The following is a 22,940-nucleotide window of genomic DNA, read 5'->3' as shown; positions in this document are numbered from 1 at the left end:
TCAGAAAGAAACTCAAGACATGGCACTTTAAACTTTAGCCTCCCTTTTCCTCCCTTTGTTTTGCTACTCTCTGTCTAGCGCTGGGACACTCTTTTTTGAGTAGGTGTATGCTTAACAAATCTTGTCATTCATTCATTCATATATGAAAGAGGTGTGAAGTGCCTCATATGTGCAAACAATGAGGTGACTTTACTAGTCAGAGATGACTCCTCTGAACTCCACAGAATATTCAGAGTAGGGCTTTTTGGTATCCCGTTGCACCACACGGCCAAATCGTGATTGGTAGGTCTGTTGACCCACATTTAACACCTGTGCTGCTTTGGAAAGGATGCCAAAACTATTTTTGTGTATTCCCTGTTTGGTCGCTTAAAGGACTTGCTTTTGTCTTGTTGTGGGCACGTATAGTGCCTGCTTCAAACTCGAATTTAGTGTTAGATGTAGGAATAAACTAATACACTCCCCACTTACACCTCAACCTCAGAATTGAAATTTAGTATGGCTAAAGATCTTTGCTATTTTGGATTTGCCGAGACACATTGCATTCTGGGCCAGTTTGAAGAAGGGCAAACAGGAACTAATGCTTCCCTAATGTTTGACTGATTGCCAGAGAGATTCGAAATGAGAGAGGCGAACAGTGAACCTGAAAGATTTACGCGAACTACTAAATTAAAGAAAGAAACACAAGAAAAAAACGGCCTATAAGGCAGTCATTGGATCGAATAAAGTTATTCAACAACTGACGACCTGCTTAGAGAAACATCATATGCTACATGAAAAGTGATTGTCCCCATGAAAGCCAACAGTGTAAGATGTGTTTTGAGAAATTACTCTGAGGTCCTGAGGAGAGTTCCTCTTCCAAGGAACTCGAAACGCGTCGACCATCATCGCGTTAGGCCAATCGTCTAAAAAATGCTTCAAAGAACTATTTGAATACTTTATATGTTTAGATGGCCTACAGTTTAAAATTGTGACTATATTTTTGAAAAGTACGTTTTAGCTATTCCAGTTGATTAGGATCAAATTGTGTAGAACAGGGTCATTATTTACGAGTATTGTCTGATTTTCTTTTGTTTCCCTTTTTTTTCATACTAACTCATTTCACGATTTCTGAGAAGAATTGTATGTATGAGTATGAACGAGGATTCATGAGCGAATGTTTGAAAGAATGCGAGTGATTATCGAATTAAAATGCTTTGTACTTAGGATTCTTATCCTTTCTTCTCTCCTGACAATCTACTAGCATTTTTGAGAATGAGTAATTGCATGGTGTTTTTGTATTTGAAATAAATAGATTAATTCTAATGAAAAAATCTTCTGAAGAATCAGTTTGAGTCTGTTCTTCATGGGTCAGTCATGAGATGAACAAATTGCAGTATTGGCATTTGGTTGTTGTTTATTTGTTTATAAGGCCCTACTGCAGATTAGCCAAACCTTCTGTTGGTTCTCCCTAATGTTTGGGCCACTGAGGGCACTCTAGGCCCATGTGAGTGTAGTAAGACTTTGGCTTAGATCATTGACCACGTTGTAATGATTTGCATCTTTTACGCATGGTCTTAGTTTTATCCTTCTTTTAATATTTTACCAAGGGGGGCGGCTATTGGTGGTAACTTATTCATTGTTGTAAAAAATATACTATGCATACTCTCTGAGTTGGCGGCGGGTTAAAGCACATTGCAACTGATGTATGCACTTTTCCCCAACCTTTTTCACCCACATACATTTGTTGTGCATTTGACTATGGTTGCCATCTTTGTCTTTTCAGGCTGACAATGTCATGGAAATGTTTTATTGTTCAGGGATTATGCAATGTCATTTTATTTTCCATGTACCTTGTTTGATTAATGTATGATACAAATAGATCCCCACCGATACGAGAAGAACGGTTATCCAGGCCCTCGTCAGCAGAAGGCTGGACTAGGAAAACTCACTTTACGCAGGAGCTTCGGCAAAACTCCTGTGGCGGTTGCAACGCATCCAGAACGCCTCTGCACATCTAATCCTCGACATCCCCAGCCGCAGCCACATCACACCCCACCGGAGGTACCTGCACTGTCTTCCCGTCAAGGATAACTTTCAAGCTCCTCACCCATGCACACAAAGCACTCCACAACACCGGGCCAACGTCCCTCAACAGGCGACTCAGTTTCTACACCCCCAGCCGCCCCCCCCCCCGCCCTCACCGCAGTCCCCCGTATCCAAAAAGAGACTTCCAGAGGCAGATCTTTCTCCCACCTCGCCGCCAAGACCTGGAACACCCTCCCCACAAACCTACAGCAGACCCAAGACCTACTGACCTTCAGAAGACTCCTCAAGACCTGGCTCTTTGAGCAGTAGCAGCACCGCCCCACCTCCAGCGCCTTGAGACCCTCACGGGTGAGTAGTGCACTTTACAAATGATTGATTGATTGATTGATTAAGGGTGGCTGGGTGAAACACCACCAGTTTTCTGGGCCTCCAGCTGATGCTTGGAGGTCAGTGATTACACTTTCCACCTCTTCCTTATTCCCTCTGTCAACTATTCTGGCCCACACTTGAATTTTCTGAGATATGGCTGCATTTTAGAATTGGGCCCCAAACAATTGTGGCTCTACTCAAATTATTTCATCCACATTAGCTACCAATTCTCCCTCTGTAAAACAGGGATTTCTCCTCCTTGCCTTTATTGTACAAACAAAATTAAATAAATGTTATGACCCAACAAGAAGATAAATTAGAGAAGAAATATGGACAAGAAACAGTGACAGTCCTGACTTAACTGTCAAGAGATCTGCTTGCAAATATTGAGGTGCAGTGGAATGGCAAAGGATCATGGACTGACATGGAGTGTGTTTTATAGTGTGGTGTGCAGGTGAACACAATTAGCCACAAAAAAATCAGGTGTGTGATACGAGCATCCTTCATAAAGCAAGAGGAATAATACAGTGTTGACATATTCCAGTGATGGAACAACTCAGTAAGCAACCCGCCACTATAACAGAAGCAGCACAACTGTAAATCTAAAAAGGCTTGTCCAATCCCGCCACCCTGATGGTGACAGATGAATGTGAGCTAGCAGAGAAGTTCACTGTGTCGAAAGAGGTGGATCGTTTAGTAGGAGGGAAACGCTTTGTTGATGCGGACAGTAGTTCAGACATCACACATGGGTGGGTGGGTTAATGTCACCTTGGCTGAGTGCTCTAAGCTCTATCGTGGATGAACAATGGTTTTGCTGCTTAGATCTAAATCAGGCCTTAAATGACTGGCAGGGCTGTTGCTGTGGTAGGAAGGTGAGAAGCATCCCCAGATGGATGTAGAAAGGAGATTCAATCATGTAACAAGAGCTCATCATTGTTCCAGAGTCAAGAGACAGCAAAGAGAGGGCCCCTCTCAGGAGTTAGATACACGACACACCATGGTGGCTTCTTCTGGTCAGTGTGATCCAGACTCTCTCACTGTGAGTGCAACTGAAACTACCACCCACTCCGGTCCTTCTCTGATTAGGAGCCTGAGGAAGAGGCTTAAGTGAGGCACTGGGAGACAGGAGAGAAAAGCAGAAAACAAGAGAGAGGAGGGGCAAGTGAGTGGTGTCAGTATTTAAATTGTAAAAGAATGGGTGTTGTTGCCCAAAGCCCTGCTCCTGTGGTAATATTAACCGCTTCGCTGCGGCGGCTTTTCCCGCTGTGTGCGGCATTTTCAAAAATACCGCGGTTCATGACGAGCTCAGCTCGTCATCAGCACACGGCAGGTAACGCTGATGACGAGCTGAGCTCGTCATCAGCATCGAAGGTGTTAAAGGATTGGTGCATGGAATACCAAGACTGTATAGCATTGAATTCACCACAATCCTTTTTAATTTGCTAGCAGGCACTCCCTGCTCCTGTATCTCACATGAGTATGTTCCTGTTTTCTTCCTTTGTGTTTTTTCAATCTTTTTCTTTCTTTGTCTTACTTTCGGTCAATATCTGATGAGGGAAAAAAGTGCTAGTCCCCAAAAAAAAGTGGTGGCGAGCGCTACCATCAACCCGCAGCTCAAATTGAGCGCTGAGCGGTGGCATGTGATGTTTATACTCCATTTCTATGAAAGTCTGTTCTGGAGAAGAAAGCAAAGAGCTTAAAAGAGCAAGCTACAGTCAGAGGAGTAAACTGTGATGTCCCATACAGATCAAGGGGTCAAAATGCTGTTCTTCCTTAACCACATGAGCGCTAGCGAAATTCCCCTCCTGTGCTCTTCTTTACAAAAACCCATTATTCATGACGAGCTGGGCTCGTCATGAGCGTAGCAGGAGGCTACCTCATGACGAGCCCAGCTCGTCATGAGCGTCGAAGGGGTTAAGATACATATGACACTTGGAAGACTTTTGGCCCAATTGATGTTCATAAAAATCTTGAGTACTTATTGAGAATTCAAGAAGAGAAGTGTGATGGCACCCCACCTTTCAAGGTGGTGTAAATATAAGGACAGGAAGAGACCCTGTGACTCCACCCTGCCTTGTTCTCAATTAAAGTGAACTCTTGGAAAGAGAGTGCAACTTTGAAGGAAGCTGACCAGGTGAGCAGAAGCTATTCAGACTCAAGGAACCATCCAGAGTCAGACATGTTCAGAAGCTTACATTGGGGGGCAGCTCAGGAAAAGAGGGAACAACTGAGGAGGAAGAGAAGCTGCACAGACTCAAGGAACCTTATAGGGTCAGTCTTGTACGGATATTTGCATTGGGGGCTGCTCTCGAAAAGAAGGTACAACAGAAGAGGAAGCTGAGCCAGTAAAGAAAAACCACACAGACTGAAGAATCTTGCAGAATTATGCATGCAAATGCATGATTTGTGAGGCAAATAAAAAGCTGTCAAGGGGTCACTGTCAGAAGGGTAGGTTTGCTCCATTTCATTTTTGCAGTGGCCAGAAAGGGGAACTCTGTGCTGTCTTATTCATACAAGCCTGCGGCAGTGAAATGTTGGGGAAATAAGGTGTGGCCATCTTGGGATGGACGGTGAAAGTGAGTGGAATATTTTAGCATGTGATAAATTAGCATTTTTCAATAATTTACCTGCCACATTTTACTTGTTCCCTGCCCCCCCTATCTTTGGAAAGTGCTAAAATGCAACTATTTCATATACCAAAGCTTGAAACTGGACATGAGGGATACAGAAGGGGGTGCATTGCTACATGCAAAGTTTGGGATGTATGTCACTGATTGTATTCTGCCCTACTTTCAGTATTCAATGAAGATAACAAATAAACACTTTAAACTTTAAAATTACTGTAGCAGTAGGACCTTGAAACATCACTGCTTTACCGGTTCACACTAAGTGTATAGGGCATTTGTTTGTCTTGCTCTGTCTGTCTTATGATTCAAATAATTATGTTTGCGAACAAGATGAGCAATTTACAACTTCAGTCAACTGTTAACTGTCAACAAGTCTGGAATTCATTCTTTGTGAACCTTGGGGCATGTGACTTTTACAAATGATTTATGTCTGTTTTTTGATAATCTACAATTTAAATTATTCAGTATAAATGTCAGTGCACATGCCATAGAAGTACAGCCTATCATTTTGTATCATCAAGAATGGCGTCTTTTGCTACCCTGCAAGCAATTCATGACCACCACCTGGATCCCAAGGCAATGCTTGAAACATACTCAGGAGAGAATTCTGGCTTTAAAGAAGATTCTGTTAAATGGATATTCACTCGATTGAACAAAACCTTCTCTTTGGGTAAGTGGCCCTTCCAATCCATCACATCCATATGTGTGTTTAAGTACAATATAAGCTTATAGTGGGTGACTGGAGTAGCACTTCTCTTGAGATAACATGCTGGTATTCATTGACACCTCAACATGCTGGTGAAAATAGATTTAATTTGACAATCACAGATTTTTCCAATTCTGGTTTCCTGATAAAAAGATGTAATATGTATATTAATTACTTGTCACTTGATCTTGTCATCAGAAAAAGCAGCTGTGAGATGAGTGTGATGTGAATGTAATAACAAACAGGGAAAGGTGTCAAAAACTGATAAAACAACTAGGGATAGGTGATGAATTCCACTTCACCAGCAGAGTTTGTGGAGTTGTGGCCACTATGTGTTACACTAGAAAAGCAGAGTTATAGCCAAACTCCGCCAACCGCCGTATGGCAGAGTTTATTCTCATGGGCAGCTCGCCAATGGTAAGTTGGCAAGCACAAATGAGAATTGGTATCCCCTAGTTCCATTTTCAGGGACTTGTAGGGCACCCAGTGAGATTTTATCAATTCAGGAGTTTGCGACCGGTTTGCAGAGAGAAAGCTGCTGTTTGAGTAGAAAATCTACTCGAGCGGCAGCAAAGAAGTGCATTCTGGCACACCACACAGGGCTGTTTGCATTGATCTCACAGCACAGAACAAGCAACCAGCGCTAAAAATCAGCATGAGCAATGCAAAATGCTGATTTACGCATGTTCAAGGAACTTGCTGAATCACGCTGAGTTTTCATGTAACTCCGTGGAATCACACAGAGGGAAACTCTGTGAGCTCCACCTACCCCTAAACACAATACATGTAGGTACACAATAAACTGCTTAAGGCACGGTGCAGTGCAACACATTCACCTCTAGCATCAAAACCCAACTTGAAGGTGTATCTACTATCTTTGTAGTGTGGACTCCTATGTTTAGCTTTACCAGTCTATGGAAATCCTGCGCAGGCCTCAGCTAAATGTTGTGTAATGAGAACAGTGACTTGGGGTCTGATGTATAATTTGGCGGTCACACAGTACTTCACCAGGATGATTGAGTAAATTACTCAGTCACCATTATGAAGGTCATGACAGACAAATGTTTAAATATCCATCTGGCTGGTGAACATTTCAAGCATTTACAGGAATCACAGTCAAGGTGGTTTGTGCAAGTGTAGTGTAACTTTACTGTATAGCTCTGTGAATAAAAGCGGTACCATACAGTAAAATTAAAAAATATTTATAAGAGCAGCGGTGGGATCCTGCGGCCGGAGGAGGCCAGGGTGGGCCACATTCTTTGTATTTTTTTGGGGAGACATCAGACAAAAGCAGAAGTAAGGAGAGGGGTCGGAATGGTAGGGAAACAACACTCACCCTCATTGAAATTTGCATTTGCACATTGAGGACTTATGTTTTTCACTGAGATGAGGAGAAAGAAACCTATGCCTGTGCTTCAATGTTCATATGCCACATTAGACGGCTTCTTACAGAAGTTTGTGGTGGCTCTCAATAAAGATATTGAAGTGGCCAAATGCAGTCGTTCGCTGGGCCCAATACCATTGCATGCAACCATGAACATGGTCTCTGCCCAGGCTGTCCCTCTGATAGAGGACTCTAACCAAATAACACCTGTAACCCCCCATTCTCCAAGAAGAACCCCCAATTGCACTATCACCCACCGTCATTATCGTAAGCCAGGTACCCCTTGACGGTTAGCAAAAAGGCTTGGGCGTTGTGATACCAACAATCATGGGAGACCAAAATGGGACTGGGTCTGGGACTGATCATTGGACTTTGGCAAGGATTAAGAGAACAAAACAAAACCTCCCTACTTCTGTGGGAAGACCCCAAGGGGGAGAAGGGCCTGTAAAGTCAAAGACTTTGTCTGATGTGGACATGATGTCAGCCCGATTTGATAAAATAGTGTCAGACTCCCTGGAGCCTATCTTATCGCTAGCAGAGAGCTTGGCCAATTGTTGTTGACAGGGGGGAGCACAGCGAAAAAAATGGTTTCAATGAAAGATGTTCTTTGTGTAAAGGCGTGATAGGTAGGGGAGAAAATGCTAACCTGGGTGCTCCCAAGAGTGTAAGGACAGCATTAGACGAAGTTATATCCATAGGTATGGAGGCCAATATATGAGATCCTCCTCAGAATAGGGATAACGTCTTCGTTCCTGAAATAGCGCCGTAAAACCAGGCAAGTGGTCAATAGAGGAGGGTTAACAGTGAGCAAAGGGAACCTAACCCTGAGCTCTGAAAGTTATCGTAGAGGGAACCTACGGAACAAAAAATGCCTAATATGGGCATCCAGTCATCCAGGCAGGACAATAATATCATATTAAACCTCCCCTGGAGTATACCCCCTGCACGATGGTCCTGACAGGGGTTCCTCATGCTCGAACAGGTCCACCAGGTCACCGTAAAAGCTGTCTGAGCCTCATCAACAAATGCGTTTATTGGTGCACCAGTAAAATACAAGCCCAGGTAAACTGGCACAAGCACATCATACTGGCAAGGCAGGTGAGCTGGTTGGGGAAAATACAAAAAGTTAGAGAAGGTGATTGTGTGGTCCTTTTTTTTTAAAATTATTTTTTATTGAGTTTTTATACCAGCAGACAGACAAGAAAATAGATACCCAGATGGATACATTAAAGCTTCATGAATTATGAAACAAAAACAGCAAAAGACTCAAAAATAAATGCACAAATATAGCCAACAAAATCCTTACTGCCCCATCCAATTCACAATTGGTAACCATAATTTATACCCAAACATTTTCTGTCTAATACCCTTAAGTTTGTACAAAGAAGATTCAAGATGGTATATTGATAATAATTTAGCTTGCCATTTTACAAAATTTGGTGGTTCCGGGTCTATCCATTGCGAAGTAATACAGAATCTATATACAGACATGCATAAAAAAACAAGAGCTTCTTCTGCTGTCGACCATTTGTGCAATATACTTTCTTCCACACCAAATATAACCAATTGTGCAGTTAGTTTTACCCAGATGCCCAGGCTTTCCTTAATATATCTCTCAATATCTCCTATAAACTTAGAGAGCTTTGGACATAGGAAAAAGACATGAATAGTATCTGCAGCATTTAGATTACAACGGCTACTATAGGTCCCCCGACCAGACTTCCATTTTGTTAGTTTAGCTGGCATGTAGTACAGATCAAACACTGACATATAATGTTGGGATTGGAGAGAGCCATTTAACAATACACTGGTGGCTATCTCCAAATTTCTTTCCAGCATACTTCCCTCTGCACCCAGCTTGTCTTGCATTTCTTTTCTATAGCCAGAAGATCATCTTCCTCCGTTGCCAAAAGGAGTTGATACAGAGGACTCATTTTAAGCCTTCCTTTAATTGCTTCGATAATCTCTATTTTGTCTAAAAAAAAACATATTTCTTAACAGCTTCTCTTCGCAGAAACTCCGAAGCTGGAGATATTTGAAAAAGTCAGCACGCTGCAATTTATACTTGCCCAATAAAAAGTCAAAGGAGGCAAATCTCTTCCCCTGAAACAAATCTCCCAAGTCCTGCACTCCCCGCTCGTCCCATCTTAACATCACCTGATCTTTAAATATTTCAGGGAAGAGAGGGCACTTCTGAAGTGGTGTATACAATGTTAACTTGCTAGAGATTCCAATTTTTTTCTTAATTATCCTCCAAACCAGGTAAGCAGTGTAGAATATTTTAAATTTAGTCTTTTTGTAATAGCTTGGTTCCACAATTCTATTCAGACATTGTTTAGCCTCTTCACCCAAAAGCATCTCATAAATGGAAGGGGCAGAAAATTCTTCAATAGGGTCATCTGGTAAGACCAACACCTCCATATGTTGGAAAAATGCTATCCAATGATAACATTGAAAATTGGGAATACCCCAGCCTCCTCGCTCCCTTGATAAAGTGCATTTTTTAAAAGATCTCCTTGCTCGGTGATATCCCCATAGAAATCTTGAGCACATTCTATCTATTCGGGCAAAATAATGAGAGGGTATTAAGAAAGGAATAGCTCGAAATATATATAAAAATTTTGGAAAGATAAGCATTTTCAATATATTAGTACGTTCTACAAGCAAAAATTTTAAGTTGTTTAATCTCTCTAATGTTTTATTCGAGGAAACAATTATCGGATCCAAATTAGCTGCAATGATGTTATCAACATTAGCCATAAGTTTTACACCCAGGTACGTGGCCTCTTGATCACAATTGATATTTTCTGGTCGACCTGCTACAGAATGTATAATTTGGGTCTTGCCTACATTTAACTTGTAACCAGAAATCCGGCCAAACGTTGCTACAGCTTCTATAATAATAGGAAGGGAACTTGCAATATCGTTTGACACAACCGCAATGTCATCTGCATAAGCGCAATTTTTAAACTCGGAATTTTGAACCTGAACAGGTTTAATAGCATAGTTTCCCTCTAATGACAAAATAAAAGGATCTATATATAAAGCAAAAAGAAGGAGGGAGCAGGGACAACCCTGCCTCGTCCCTCTTTCTATCGATACCTTCCCTGATAATTTCCCAGCTATCCTTATAAATGCAGCTGGTTCCTTATATAATCCTTTATTGCTTTAATTAAAACATCTGGAAACCCCTTCTTCACCAGGACCTGCCATAAAAAGCTCCACGAGACCCTGTTGAACGCTTTTTCAGCGTCCAACAGGGCCACTCAAACCGGAGAGTTCTCTCCCTGTGCCCAATCCAACATTGAAATAATTCTTCTTATGTGGTCCGTGGTTTCCCTATGTTGTATAAAGCCATGTTGTCTCAACGACACCAGGCCCAGCATAATATCATTCAGCCTATTAGCTATCATATTTGAATACATTTTATTATCCAAATTCAATAAAGATATTGGTCTATATGACCCCATCTCTATATCTTTTTTGCCCTTCTTTTTAAAAACTACTATTATAGCATTAGACCAGGACTGGGGAGGATTCCCTTTGAAAGCTTCTTGACAAATTTCAACCAACTCTGTTATCATACTGTGCCTAACAAAACGATAACATTCTAGGGGGATGTTATCTGGGCCCATTGCTTTCCCCTTGGGCAAGTCCTAATATAGCACTCTCTATTTCCCCCCATCCTGGTGACTCTTGTAAGCTGTTCTTTTTTGTTTCAGTCAATGTAGTTGGGATTACATCATTTAAATATTCCTCAGATGAAACCTCTCCAACATCCTCCGTGTAGAGGTCCTGATAGTATCCTTGAAAGGCGGTCAACACACCCTCCTTGGTCTCTTGAAGCACCCCCTGCAAGTCTTTTACTTTAGAAATGTCTGTATAGGAAGCTTTTTCCCTAACCCTTTTGGCCAATACTCGACCCGTTTTATCCCCAAATTCATATGCTTCCTCCTTATGTAAAACAAATTGTGCTGCTATATCGTCAGCTATAGTTGCATAAGCCCTAGACCTAAGAATAGAAAGCTCCTTCTGGATTAGATTGAGTACAGCTACTTCCGCCCGACCCTTATCGCCTCAGCCAACTTTTTCTCAGCCATAAACACTTTATCAAAATCCTGTCGATGTTTTAACAGGGTCTGTTTCCGTTTAAAATTAGAAAAACTTAGAGTTTCAATACGGACCACAGATTTAAATGTATCCCAAACAATCGGTATGGGGGCAGTGCCTTTATTTATCTCAAAAAATTCCTGTATCTTGTTGGCCATAATCTGACAGTATTCGCCATCCAACAATAGTTTCCTATCAAACGACCACTGTTGAGGTTCTTCCCTTTCTCCCTGGTCAAGATCTAGCACAAGTATCATCGGATTATGGTCGGAAACCAGCTTGGGTTGAATCTCGATATTAGCACTTGTCAAAAATAAAGTTGAAATAAAAAATAATCCAGTCGTACAAATTTTGCATGGGGAGCGGAATAAAAGGTAAAGCCATCATCCTCTGGAAATTTTGAGTTCCAGACAACATATAAGCCATGGTCCAGAATCAACGCCTGAAGTGATTTAAACACCAGCCTCTTTCTACCCTTAAATACATAGTTAGATCTAACATCCACAGTTGCTTCCAGGTTGATATTCATATCTCCACATAATACCATAGGCACAGTCCATTGGGCTAGTTCTAAGTTTAAACAATTAAATAGCTCAGCATCATCTAGATTTGGTCCATACACATTGCAAAGCGTAAACCTCGTTTGGCCTACTTTAATCCCTGAAATGGCCCAACGACCCCATTTATCGGCTGCTACATTAAGAATACTTCCAAACCCTCATCTTTTCAAAATCGCTACTGCTCTTTTCATACCCATTTGTTTGGAACACACTATCAGTTCCATACCCATTGATTTTAGATACCCTCTATTGTACAATGGAATATGTGTTTCTTGTAGACATAATATGTCTACCTGTAAAATCTGCATGAGTTTCCCCAGGACCTGTCACTTTTTAGGATCATTAAGGCCACAAATATTTAAAGAACAAATTTTAATTTTCCTAGATGGTAACATAACTAATAATTGTTTCAGCTATGAACTGTCTCTGCTGTTGGTTCATATTACAAACAAAAAAGACTTAAGATTCGTACCACTTTTATAGATATGTCTAACATACTTTCTTGCTGTTTTGTTTCTTTCTTCATTAACTGCCTCCTGTCTGCTGGTTTTTCCCTACCCCCCCACCACCAAACCCCCGTGACCCCCCCTGTCCTCCCACCCTGGTACACGCCTACCCCCTCTCCCCCCCCCCTCCCGCTCCATCCTATGAGGCCCAGGGACCATAAGTCCCTGTTTACAATGGTTACCGGGCTCCTCTCCCCCAGTTCCAAGTACCAAGACACACAAGCTTATTTATACTCAATTTACAACCAGTAAAAAGAAAGATAGAAAGAAAAGTAACGGTACTAAAACCCTGGAGAAAAAAAAATGAAGTGGAAAGCTCAATAAATTCTCCCCCCCTGGAGCAATAACAGCAACAGAGTAGCCCCTAAAAATAGGAAAGAAAAGAAAGTTCAGACCAGAAAATGTGTTCAATCTTGCAAGGAATACCAATAAATCAACACTTTATCACCCCAATGTGTCCAAAAAGTCTTTAGCCTGCACTTTAGACAAAAAGAATTTCGTCTGGCCCTTAAACACAACCTTTAATTTGGCGGGTTCTGTAAAAAAAACACAGGCCCCTTTTTCTGAAAGTCTGGGATCAGTTGACGAAGGTGCCATCGCTTGGAGACCGCGGCTTGACAAAAATCGGGTCTGACGAAGAAGCTACAATATTTAGCTAAGGCTTTCTTATCTGGTCGTGCAAGTACAGAAATATCCTCACGAGCTCGAAAGTTGTTAAAACAAACCAATATAGCCCTCGGGAGGATCTGCTCCCCTTGGCGGGGGGTTTTAGTTTTAAACGGAAACCGATGGGCCCTTTGGACCTCCTTAGACCAATCCCAGGCAGTCAGGTCAGGAAATGCTTCTTCCAATAGCTTCACAATAAACTTCCGAACATCAGTTCCTTCTTTCTTTTCTGGGATCCCCAAAAAGCGTAGGTTATTCCTACGGGCCTGATTTTCCATTTCAGACAACTTGTGGGTCAAGTCATCCCTATGCGCCTTGATTGCTTCTAACTCCGTTTTTTGTATGGTCGCTTGATCTTCAAGAGCTGATATACGAGCCTAAGCTTCCGTAACCCTTTCGGCAGTTTCAGTCCCAATTTTAATTGCTCGTCTCATGGCATTTTTTACTTTGCTGCATGTTGCCTGCATACGTGCATTCTCCACCTTACTCTCCCTTCTATGATTCATCATAGTCTCATATATTGTCGCTAAAGTGATTTCCTGTGGTGGGTCAGTTATTAGCTGCGTCACTATTGCCTGTGGATAAGTACGATTCGCCCCTTTATCACACCCCATTATAGCTTCTGCCACATTCAAATTCTCCCCCGGAGGGGTAAGATTTTCTTGCTGAGATCTTTTCTTCTTCCTTCGTCCTTTGACAGTGGTAGCTGTCACATTTGTAGAGTTCATGCTTGCTCTTGAATCACCTTCGGAGCTACTCGCTGCACTATCGTCATCAGAATTATAAGAAGCATTCGACTCCTCTTCCTGCGAGGCCTCAGACAGCGAGTAAAAATGTTCGCCCATTTCATTTAGCACTACACCATCCTGCATCTGATCACATATATCAGAAGAGTCCCTCTCAGGAATTAGATTATCTTGGTGCTCTCTAATAGTTTCATCTGTACCCATGAGGGCTCCAACCTCCATAATTTGCGTCTAGTGTGCTAACTCAGACCAATCAGTACAACGTAGCTCCGAGTCTATATTCATATCTTTTGATTGAGCCATTTCTCTTAATGTTTCAGCCGTAAACTCCTCTGCTATTATCAAAGCACTTGGGGGGCCACGGCAGTAGATACAGTACTTTCATTCTCTCCGTCAGGTAGCTCAATCAGTGGTGCAGATACAATGTTGCGAGCGTTCTGCCGCTCGAACATAGCAGGGAGAGTCTGTACCCTGGCAGCGCCTCCTTGCCTAACTGCACGCGCTGCAAGTCCCATTTTAGACTGACTGTCTCCACCTTTTTTAACATTTATTATTGCAGCATTATTAACTGCAATATTATCAAGAGTCTCACCAGTCAATGTGGCGTGCAGGGGTGAAGTACCAGCCGGGTTCTCAGAACCTTCAGTAGCCGGTTGTTCTCTGTTCTTCCCACTCCGTGTGGTAACTTTCGGCGTATCAGTCTGCTTGGCTGGACCCTTCGGCGGCATTTTCCCCCGTCTTGCGGCACCCCCACGACCACGGACCACCGGAAATCTGTGGCAAAAGTGAAATATGTGCAGCCACCGAAGACAGTTGTGCAACAGAAACAACGGTCCAAACATTAAAAGACCGAGTCCCACGAAGATGCCGAACACTGCTGCCAAACGCTGCTCTGACACATCTCGCTTGTGGGAGCGCCCTCACTCAGAGTGCAGCAATAGTGAAATATGATTCAGTGTTTTTTTCCCCTTTTGATTCAGAGCTTAGCCACGATTCCAGGACAAGGCGCTTCCATTCTCCCTTCTCCAATGTCCGGTTCCTTCCAGGGAGAAATTATAATTCGCTCCGTACGAAGTTTGTTCAGTCAGCCTCACAAACGTTGCCAAACACCGCTGTCGAGCATTACTCATTCACGGCTCAGTCAGGTTAGCGCCCTCGCTCAGGTGCAGCGAGGACCTCTATGCGCCACTCCAAACAAGCAGTCCGTCCATAAGGAAAATGCCATTACTGCCTTTCTTTCCTTTCCCTTCGGTATGAAGCTTTCCCACAGCGCCGAAAAGAAGCGGTTACATTCTCCGTGCACTTTTACGGAAAAGACGCTGTGATCCGCTCCGACCCGATAACGTTGCTTGACAAAAGGGAACCGGGAGAGTGGACAGAGCTGCTCACACAGCCCACACCACGGCCGCCATCTTGCCTCTTAGCATCATAAACTGCTTGATTGTGTGGTCCTAAATTGTAATGATGAGAGGTGGGTGGACTTTGCCCAATGTCATCTTAGGATACTCCCCTTTGGAACAGATACAGACCCACCCATTGGGCTTCTTTTATCCTCCTGAATGTAGTGTGCACTGTGCCTTATGAACCATAAAGTTCAGTACATTTTATCACAATTTCACTATTCTCTTCACATATTAATGTACTCTTTTCGGCAGATAGAGTCACGAAGGAAAGACACAGTGAAGGGTGGATACACGATATTGGGATTCTGCGCGCCTAAGAGGTTGATGGTGTACATGGAAAGGAGGATTCATTTTTTAAAACAGTCACGATCGAGAACGTATCTTACCTTATGCGACACTGTGAAGGAAACAGCTGCACTGTTTACCCCAGTTCAGCTTTGAGTGGACTTCTACGCTTTGATAGAGGCATCAGATTTTGATTGGAGGTTCAAGACAAGACATATTAGAGCACTTCCCCTGAAGAAGGAACCGATGTGTTCCGAAATGCATTGGGCCAGCCTTTGACAGATGTCTTAAAACGAAAAATTTATGAAATCGATAAATGTATTCATGAGAATGGTTCAACAATTTGATTTATTTAAATTGAATGTACAATACATTAATATGTGAAGAGAAAACACATTAATGTTATACATGATAAAGGAAAACAAATGTTCATAAAAAATATTTTTTTTTTCAACAACGCAAATCGTTAGGTTTATTGTGGTTATAAATAATTTACATTTGGTTTTTGTATAAACACGTTGATAGTGAAATTGTGATAAAATGTACTGAACTTTAAGGTTCATAAGGCACAGTGCACACTACATTCAGGATAACTCCTGTTCTGGTACTGTAATTGAATTGTGTGTGTAGCCATCACACTTTAGTAGTGTAGCACCCTTGTACAAACATTGTTTAACTAAGTTTAAGGAAAATATTTGAGTGCTCCTCTTTCCCTAAGGGATCTCTCTCTCCTTTTATCCTCCCCATCAAGGGGGCACTATGCCTTGCCCCCTCTCTCAGCCCCCCATATGGTTCCACTCCAATAGCTTTGAAGCATTGTCTGGTTTAAAAGAAAGTGATTGACTACCCTTATTGACTAGCCCAAGCAAGATGTTAATGACAGGAGGGGTAACCAGGGATTTTCATCTTTCAGTGGACAGAACTGAGGGGAACAAGCTGGGGATAAACTACTTGAATCTTCACTTACATAAACAATCTGACACTTTTATTAGTGACGAGGAGTTGGAGGCTGGGGGCTGGGGATGTTTTATCCGGCTCCTCTATCTCACAAAATGTAGGATTGGGGGGTCAGGCTTGGTCTCCATGATGGTTAGTCATAGGGAGGAGACAGGTACAAGGCCGCAAAAACCTGTCCTTTTAGAATTCTTTCTTGGAACATCGCCGGCATCCGCACTAAATTAGAGGATGAAATGTGGTTAGCCAATTCCCTGCGTGGGTAATTCCTCCACCGTGTGGGGGCGGGGGGTGAGCGCGGCACCGCGGTGCTCGTGATGAGGACAGCTTGTCATGAGTCACAGTGGAGCTGTGCTCATGACGAGCCGGTCTCATCACGACCCCGCCCATTGATTAATTCGCCCACACAGGCAGCAAATCAATCGCGCTTCGGCGGAGCGAAGCCATAATGATGAGACCAGCTCGTCATGAGGGCAGCTCCATTGTGACTCATTACGAGCTGGTCTCGCCATGAGCACCAAAGAAGGTAACATATGTAAATGATTTTGATATTATCTGTACCCAGGAAACATGGTCCAGGGAGACTATTGAGTTAGATGGTTACTGTTCCCTCAATGTCCGTGAAATCGCCTCACCAGCAGGCAGAGTAAAAGTAGGACTGGCGACATTGATTGCTCTCCAATACGGGTCTACCAAAGCATAGTCTGTTAGAGATTCACCTTGGTATCAACTGATTATGATTTTTAATTTGTTTCGGGTAAAGACCCTTTTAATTAATTGGTACTACTATGTCTTTGATTCAAATAGATGTGACATTATTGTTAATCTTAAGGAGGAAATTGATAAGATTGCGGGGAAGTGCAGCCCCTGTGTATCTATTGGGTGGGGGATTTCAATTGCTCCTTATGTCGGCACAGCTCAGAAAGAGTATGTGGTTTAACCCCTTTCATGCTCACGATAGCCGGGGGCCAACGGGTGCAGCAGTGCTCGTGTGAGCATGACAGCTCCCAGCTGTCACAACACATGACCCCAGAAATTTCTCTGGTGCAGGCACCAGAGTGAATTCTATTTCTCCCGTGTAGCCTCGGGAGCCGGGAAAGAGCTTCCCCAGCTTCTGAGGCCCCCCCAATTCAGTTAAATGACGATCAGCGCGCACGTCGCTCTGACGTCATTTCACTGAAACCAAGACTGAAATGAGCCTTCAGTTTTACTTTCTACATCCCCAAGCAGGATCCACCCACTAGACACCAGGGAGGGGGAGCGGCCCCTTGGGCAAGGGGCCTTTGCTCTCCCCATAAATAATTGGCATAATTCAGTCTTCCTGCCCCTCCCTCGGGGGTAGATGGGGGAAGAAAGCCCACTAAACACCAGGGATTTGTTTTTTGCGTATTTGTTTTTAGGGTGGGGGCTAACTGAAATGGGCACCTCAATGCCCCCGCCACTATTTCAGCCATTCTGCCCCCTGGGGGACAAATGGGGCAGTAGCCCCCAATCTGCCCTTCCAGGGCGCAGAAATCCCACTTGACGCCAGGGATTTTTCATTGCCATATGTAATTAGGGTGGGGGCAGCCCAAAATGGGCATGACAACCCCACACCCTGAACCTTTTTAAAAACCAAGGGGAATCCAGGTTGGGGTGACTTGACTGTCTCTCGCTAGGTTCTGTTACCCAGAATCACTTACAAACCTAAAAAAAGTACTAAAAAACACATTTTCTTCACATTTCTGTGGTGGAAAGTCCTGGCATATGCTTTGATCCACACAATTCCAACCCCCTGTGTTTCCCAAAGTCTGCCGAAGAAAATGATACCTCACTTGTGTGGGTGGGTCAAGTACCCGCAACAGGCAAAGGCCCAAAATGTATTGAGAAGACATCAAAATTACCCATTACAACTCAACCTAGTTTTGCAAGAAGGGTCACCTCGGTTTTTGGCCCCGGGTCAGTGGCCATCTAGGGAAACCTACCAAGCCCACACATTTCTGAAAACATTTTCTGTTTTTTGCTACTGTTCAAATATATCAAAAGTTGTTTAAAAGCCAAGATTCAAAGCAAGTGTCTTAGCAACTTTATTAAATTATTACATCAAATATAACAACAAAAAAATATTAAACATGCCTTACTAGTTGAAGTAGATCTTTATTCGGTTAGATTAGTTACCATAAAAGAACTATGTATCTTAATATATTCATAGTAACATACACACAATATAAATACAAGTTATACATAAATGAGTATAAAACCGTATAACAATACCACCACAATAAAACAAATCTCAACTGCAAAAATGCAACCCTGACAATACCCAATGACACAGCCAGAGGTAAATAAGTTTTATATCCTTCTAGGTAAAACATTGTTTGCACCTCTCATGTTTTTTCAAGACAAATCACATGGTATATCCTGACTAAATGCACCCAATTATAATGAAAAAACTTGGCTGCCAGTCCTACAATATTCCAAGATAACAACAGAAAATCAAAAGAGTTATTAGCCAAGACATCGTCAGGTGGGTTATGCCCAAGGATACAGCAGGGGGCAAGGATATAACAGGGGGAATACGTCAATCACAGGTATCATGATTAGTCAAATGGACACATCAGTTCCTTTTCTGTAAGACTGGAGACACAAGGGTAGAATATATTGGTCAGCTCAGAGAAACCTGCCCCTGTGCAACCTGTTTCCAGATGGTTGAACAAACCCTTTATGGCCTACATGAATATCCAAGGGGCAGTACATGAGCATTAGACTATTTGGAAGATCAAAATGAGTCTAGCATGGTCAAAAGATGTGAGGCTATGGTGGGTCTACTAAGTTTATCACAACACAGACCACCTCTGAAAATCAGAGCCCAACCAGTTCACCCTTCAAACCATATTGATAAAACCATATATCTGCTAGCCGAAACTAGAGTGCAAGTCTAACCAATTAACCACTTTTATTTTCAGTTTCTCAAATGATTCTGTTGTAGATATCATTAAGGAGGGAACATTCCACAAGACGGCTACATGCAGGTTAGCTGACTTGGCAGGCATAGGCAAAGAGACTTATTGTAAATTAAATCCCGAGGTAGAGACTGATGGGCCTAATGGGACAGAGGTACCCAGGAAAACAATGTTTATCATGCTACAAGGCTGAGAAAGTTCTGGCCTAACCATATTCTATTGCAAACTCAATGTCTGAGCAGGAAAGGCCGTATTCAATGCACCACACAATAAATTATAAGGTCCTGGTGAACGATATTTCTAACAGTCTGAAATCTGTAACAATTTAAATTCAATAGGCGTAAGCCTTGAGAAGATGGGTTCCATTTTGGCTTTGAACACATCATTGAAAACATTGCCAAACAAGTAGCCCCTGGGTTGGAGGAGCATTTCATGATCTCTGTGTGCATGCTCACGCATAAGTGACTGGGCCCCTGTTTGGGGGCTGCCGCCTGTTTCCTGTGCTTGTTCTTAGGGCTTAAGCTTGGCTGAGTGGGATCATAGGTGAGGAAAATGGACACGCCTACCTCAAAGGTGTGGTTATTGGTACTGGAGTCATGTTCTGGTTTCCCTCTAATGAACTGGCCTCATTTGAGTTGTGAGATTTATGATGCTCAGTGGAATAACCAGAATGCCGGGGGAAACTTGGAAGAGCAAAAGAGGGACCATCTCTACCGCTCGTGCCAGTAAGCCATCAATGGTGGTGATACTTGGGACCATTTGTGGGGGTCATGTCTTTGAGGGGGCCTCTTTTCTTTTCACCATGCTGATGGTATAAAATGCTATATGTACAGGACAACATGTCAAACCAGGAAAATGAATAGTATGTAGCAATATATAGCAGGTTGCACAGAGACAGGACCTTGCCCCCCCCCACAAGAAGTACAGCCACAGAGAAATGTTCTTTAAAGCGTCACAAAAGGGATCCATAGCTAAAATTAAAGGCAAGGTTATGAAATGAGTTAGACCCCCAACTCTTGTGCAGCAGATCAAAGAATCTCCCAAGCAAAACCCCACAAAGCTGACACCTGGTTCCTAGGCCAAGACAACACAGATAACAAAGTCATATCCCTTTACAAGTCTAAAAGTAAAGTGCAATCATGGCCAAAACCAGGAATTATAGGCATACCTGGGCATGAGGAGGGTGAAGATGAAGATCTTGTAGGAGCTTGATGACACCCAGCCACCAAGCCCTGTCACTTCCTGGGACTGAACTGGCACATCCTTGGCCCGGGTGCAGCGCGTGCATGTAGCAAGCTGCGGGAGGTGGCAGGCACTTTAAAAGCATAGGTAACTTTAAGCAGGCCCTCTTTCTCCTCTCCAGGAGCAATCTACGTCCACAAGTCCACGACACAGTGGCAAAACAGCAGCACAGAACACTCACCTTACTAGTCCACCTGAAGGTCCTGTGCCCTCCCTAATCACCCTCCCAGTAGCACTGTGCAATGACTGTTATATTAAAAGGGTGCATGCCTCAAAACACTCTCCTAAGGCGATATGACAGGGTTGAATAAGGTAAGCCTCCCCAGTCTGATTGCCAAAGCAATCAGGGCTGATGCCTCTTGCTGTGGTTGAGCATGTTTGAAGTTTTAGGACAAGCTTTCACTGATCTTGCTGCTGTCTCGTGCTGACCAATTATAAAGAAAAACACTATAATAACCAAGAAAAAGTAAAAGGCAAAAAATTAAAGGATTAAAAATAAGAAAAAAGATGCTAGCAGCAGGAGTGACAGAATGCTTTGCTTGATGGACCATTGCAACTGAATTGGGTGATAAAGACCTCAGTGAAATCAGAATGGAGATGACAAAAAAACAAGAGAGGGTTATGTCACCAAGGTAGGTGATGGAGAGATCTGAGCCTTGAGGTACTCTTAGAGGTCGTGGTTAAGTGTTGAGAGAAGTTCAAATGATAAACTGCTTACTCCTTCACTGCTGTGACAACGACTACGGGATATCTTTGGTAGGAAAGAGAGGGTTCCCCACTATTATTTGTTGGCATTTCCATATTGCTTTCCAACTCAAGCTCTCCTGCATTCCGTGGGATATTCTAATCGTGTTCCAGATCTTTTCACAAAGTGTAGATTATCTCACTTATGGAGGCACTGAAATAACTTAGTCTAATGTGTAATTTAATAATAATTGAATATGATTTCCCAAGGGCATTTCTATTGATTTTAATATTTCTATTCATGAACTCTTTTCCAACAAGGTGAAGTGAAAGGAGAAACTCTGATGCTGTTGTCCATTGGTCCTTACTTCCCTTACATGTTTCCAGCCTGTGACTATTTCACAGAGATCATTATCAGTGTCTCGACTGATAAAGGCATCGCAGAGGTGGAGAAATGGCTGAAAAATGCACCTGGGGCTCTTGACTGCAGCCACACTGCCAAGCTGACTTGTGAGCTTCAAGGCAACAGGTACGTCTTCTGTACTGATTGGCGTACTACAAATAGAGGGCACAATAAATGACTAAAAGTGTGAGGTTTTGGACAGACTTCTGCACTTTCAACATTTCTGATATTAAAAAACGTGTGTAATAAAACTCATGAAAAGCCACAGATTTCATGACAAGATTTAAGAAAAAGTCACGCAACGCAACGCAACGTAGTAAAAAACTTTACTGTGCTGCGTTGCATGACAGGACGAGAGAAAGAATGTGCCACTTCCACTTCTCCCTGCTTTAGCGTAATGAGTCTCAGATTCACAAAGGTCTAACATCATGTTAGTGTTACTTTTGTACTGCTAACCCAAAGCCAAACCTATTTGAGAATGAACATACCAATGCTTATGGGTATTAGCATTGTTTTTCACCTGCACCCACACTACATACATTTAAAAGCCTTGTGATTGACACTATATGAAGGTTTCAATTACTATTATTCATGAATATTGTAATATAAAAATACCAGAAAACACAGGACTGCCCCTGTGTGGCAGGGACCTCAAAAACTAAAGTTTGGAAAGGTAGTTCTAGGGTTGGGCGGGACAAGCCAGGGATTGCGGGGGGTGACGTCTATTGACCCTTAAAATTACAGGAGTTATTAGAGGTGAAAAGATTTAGCCTCAAACCCTAGAATACTGCTGCAAACTGAAAGGAAATATTGTGCAACTTCAAGAAAAGGAATAGGAATGAGGGAAACTATCTTATTGAGAAGTCTATCTTATCATATAGAGGTTGGTCAACAATGTTGTTTGTTCTCTAACTATCTTGAAAAAGAATGGGCTAGCAACTCTCATATCCAAATATTCAAACCTCCAAACCACATCTATAGAATGGGAATATAAAGGGGAATGGCTACTTACTAACTACAAAAGAATGACACTGAGTTTACATGATGAATATATACGTTCTTACATCTGACAAACCTGTGCTTTGTTTACAAATATTTAAAAAGCTATCTATGATTTCCCATACATCCAAACTAATATTAGATGGGAATATAATCTCTTTTGGGATGGAACTACTGATAGAATGTCTAACTGTATATTCAGCACTAACAAGTCACACAATAAATGCTAAACCTGTGAAACACATGTAGACTTAAGGGTTTATGCAGCCTAGCTAATCCTACTGGAGAAGATTGTATATTGTTCTCCCACCCTCTTAACTCATTCTCAA

The 22,940-nt window shown here is 42.5% G+C and overlaps 1 protein-coding gene across 1 annotated transcript in view; it reads left to right on the top strand.

Annotated features, from left to right (window-relative positions):
* The first annotated feature begins 5,543 nt into the window (after positions 1-5,543).
* The window catches only part of LOC144752121 (indolethylamine N-methyltransferase-like), a 40,276-nt gene continuing 22,879 nt past the window's right edge, over positions 5,544-22,940 (top strand). The window contains exons 1-2 of the mRNA XM_078640065.1: positions 5,544-5,691; positions 21,531-21,738. Coding sequence (XP_078496191.1) covers positions 5,544-5,691; positions 21,531-21,738 — 356 coding nt within the window. The remainder of the gene's footprint in view (positions 5,692-21,530; positions 21,739-22,940) is intronic.

The sequence above is a fragment of the Lissotriton helveticus genome, chromosome 4_2 (genome assembly GCF_964261635.1).
Source record: "Lissotriton helveticus chromosome 4_2, aLisHel1.1, whole genome shotgun sequence".
NCBI lineage: Eukaryota > Metazoa > Chordata > Amphibia > Caudata > Salamandridae > Lissotriton > Lissotriton helveticus.
This window is presented reverse-complemented; position numbering and strand designations above follow the sequence as displayed.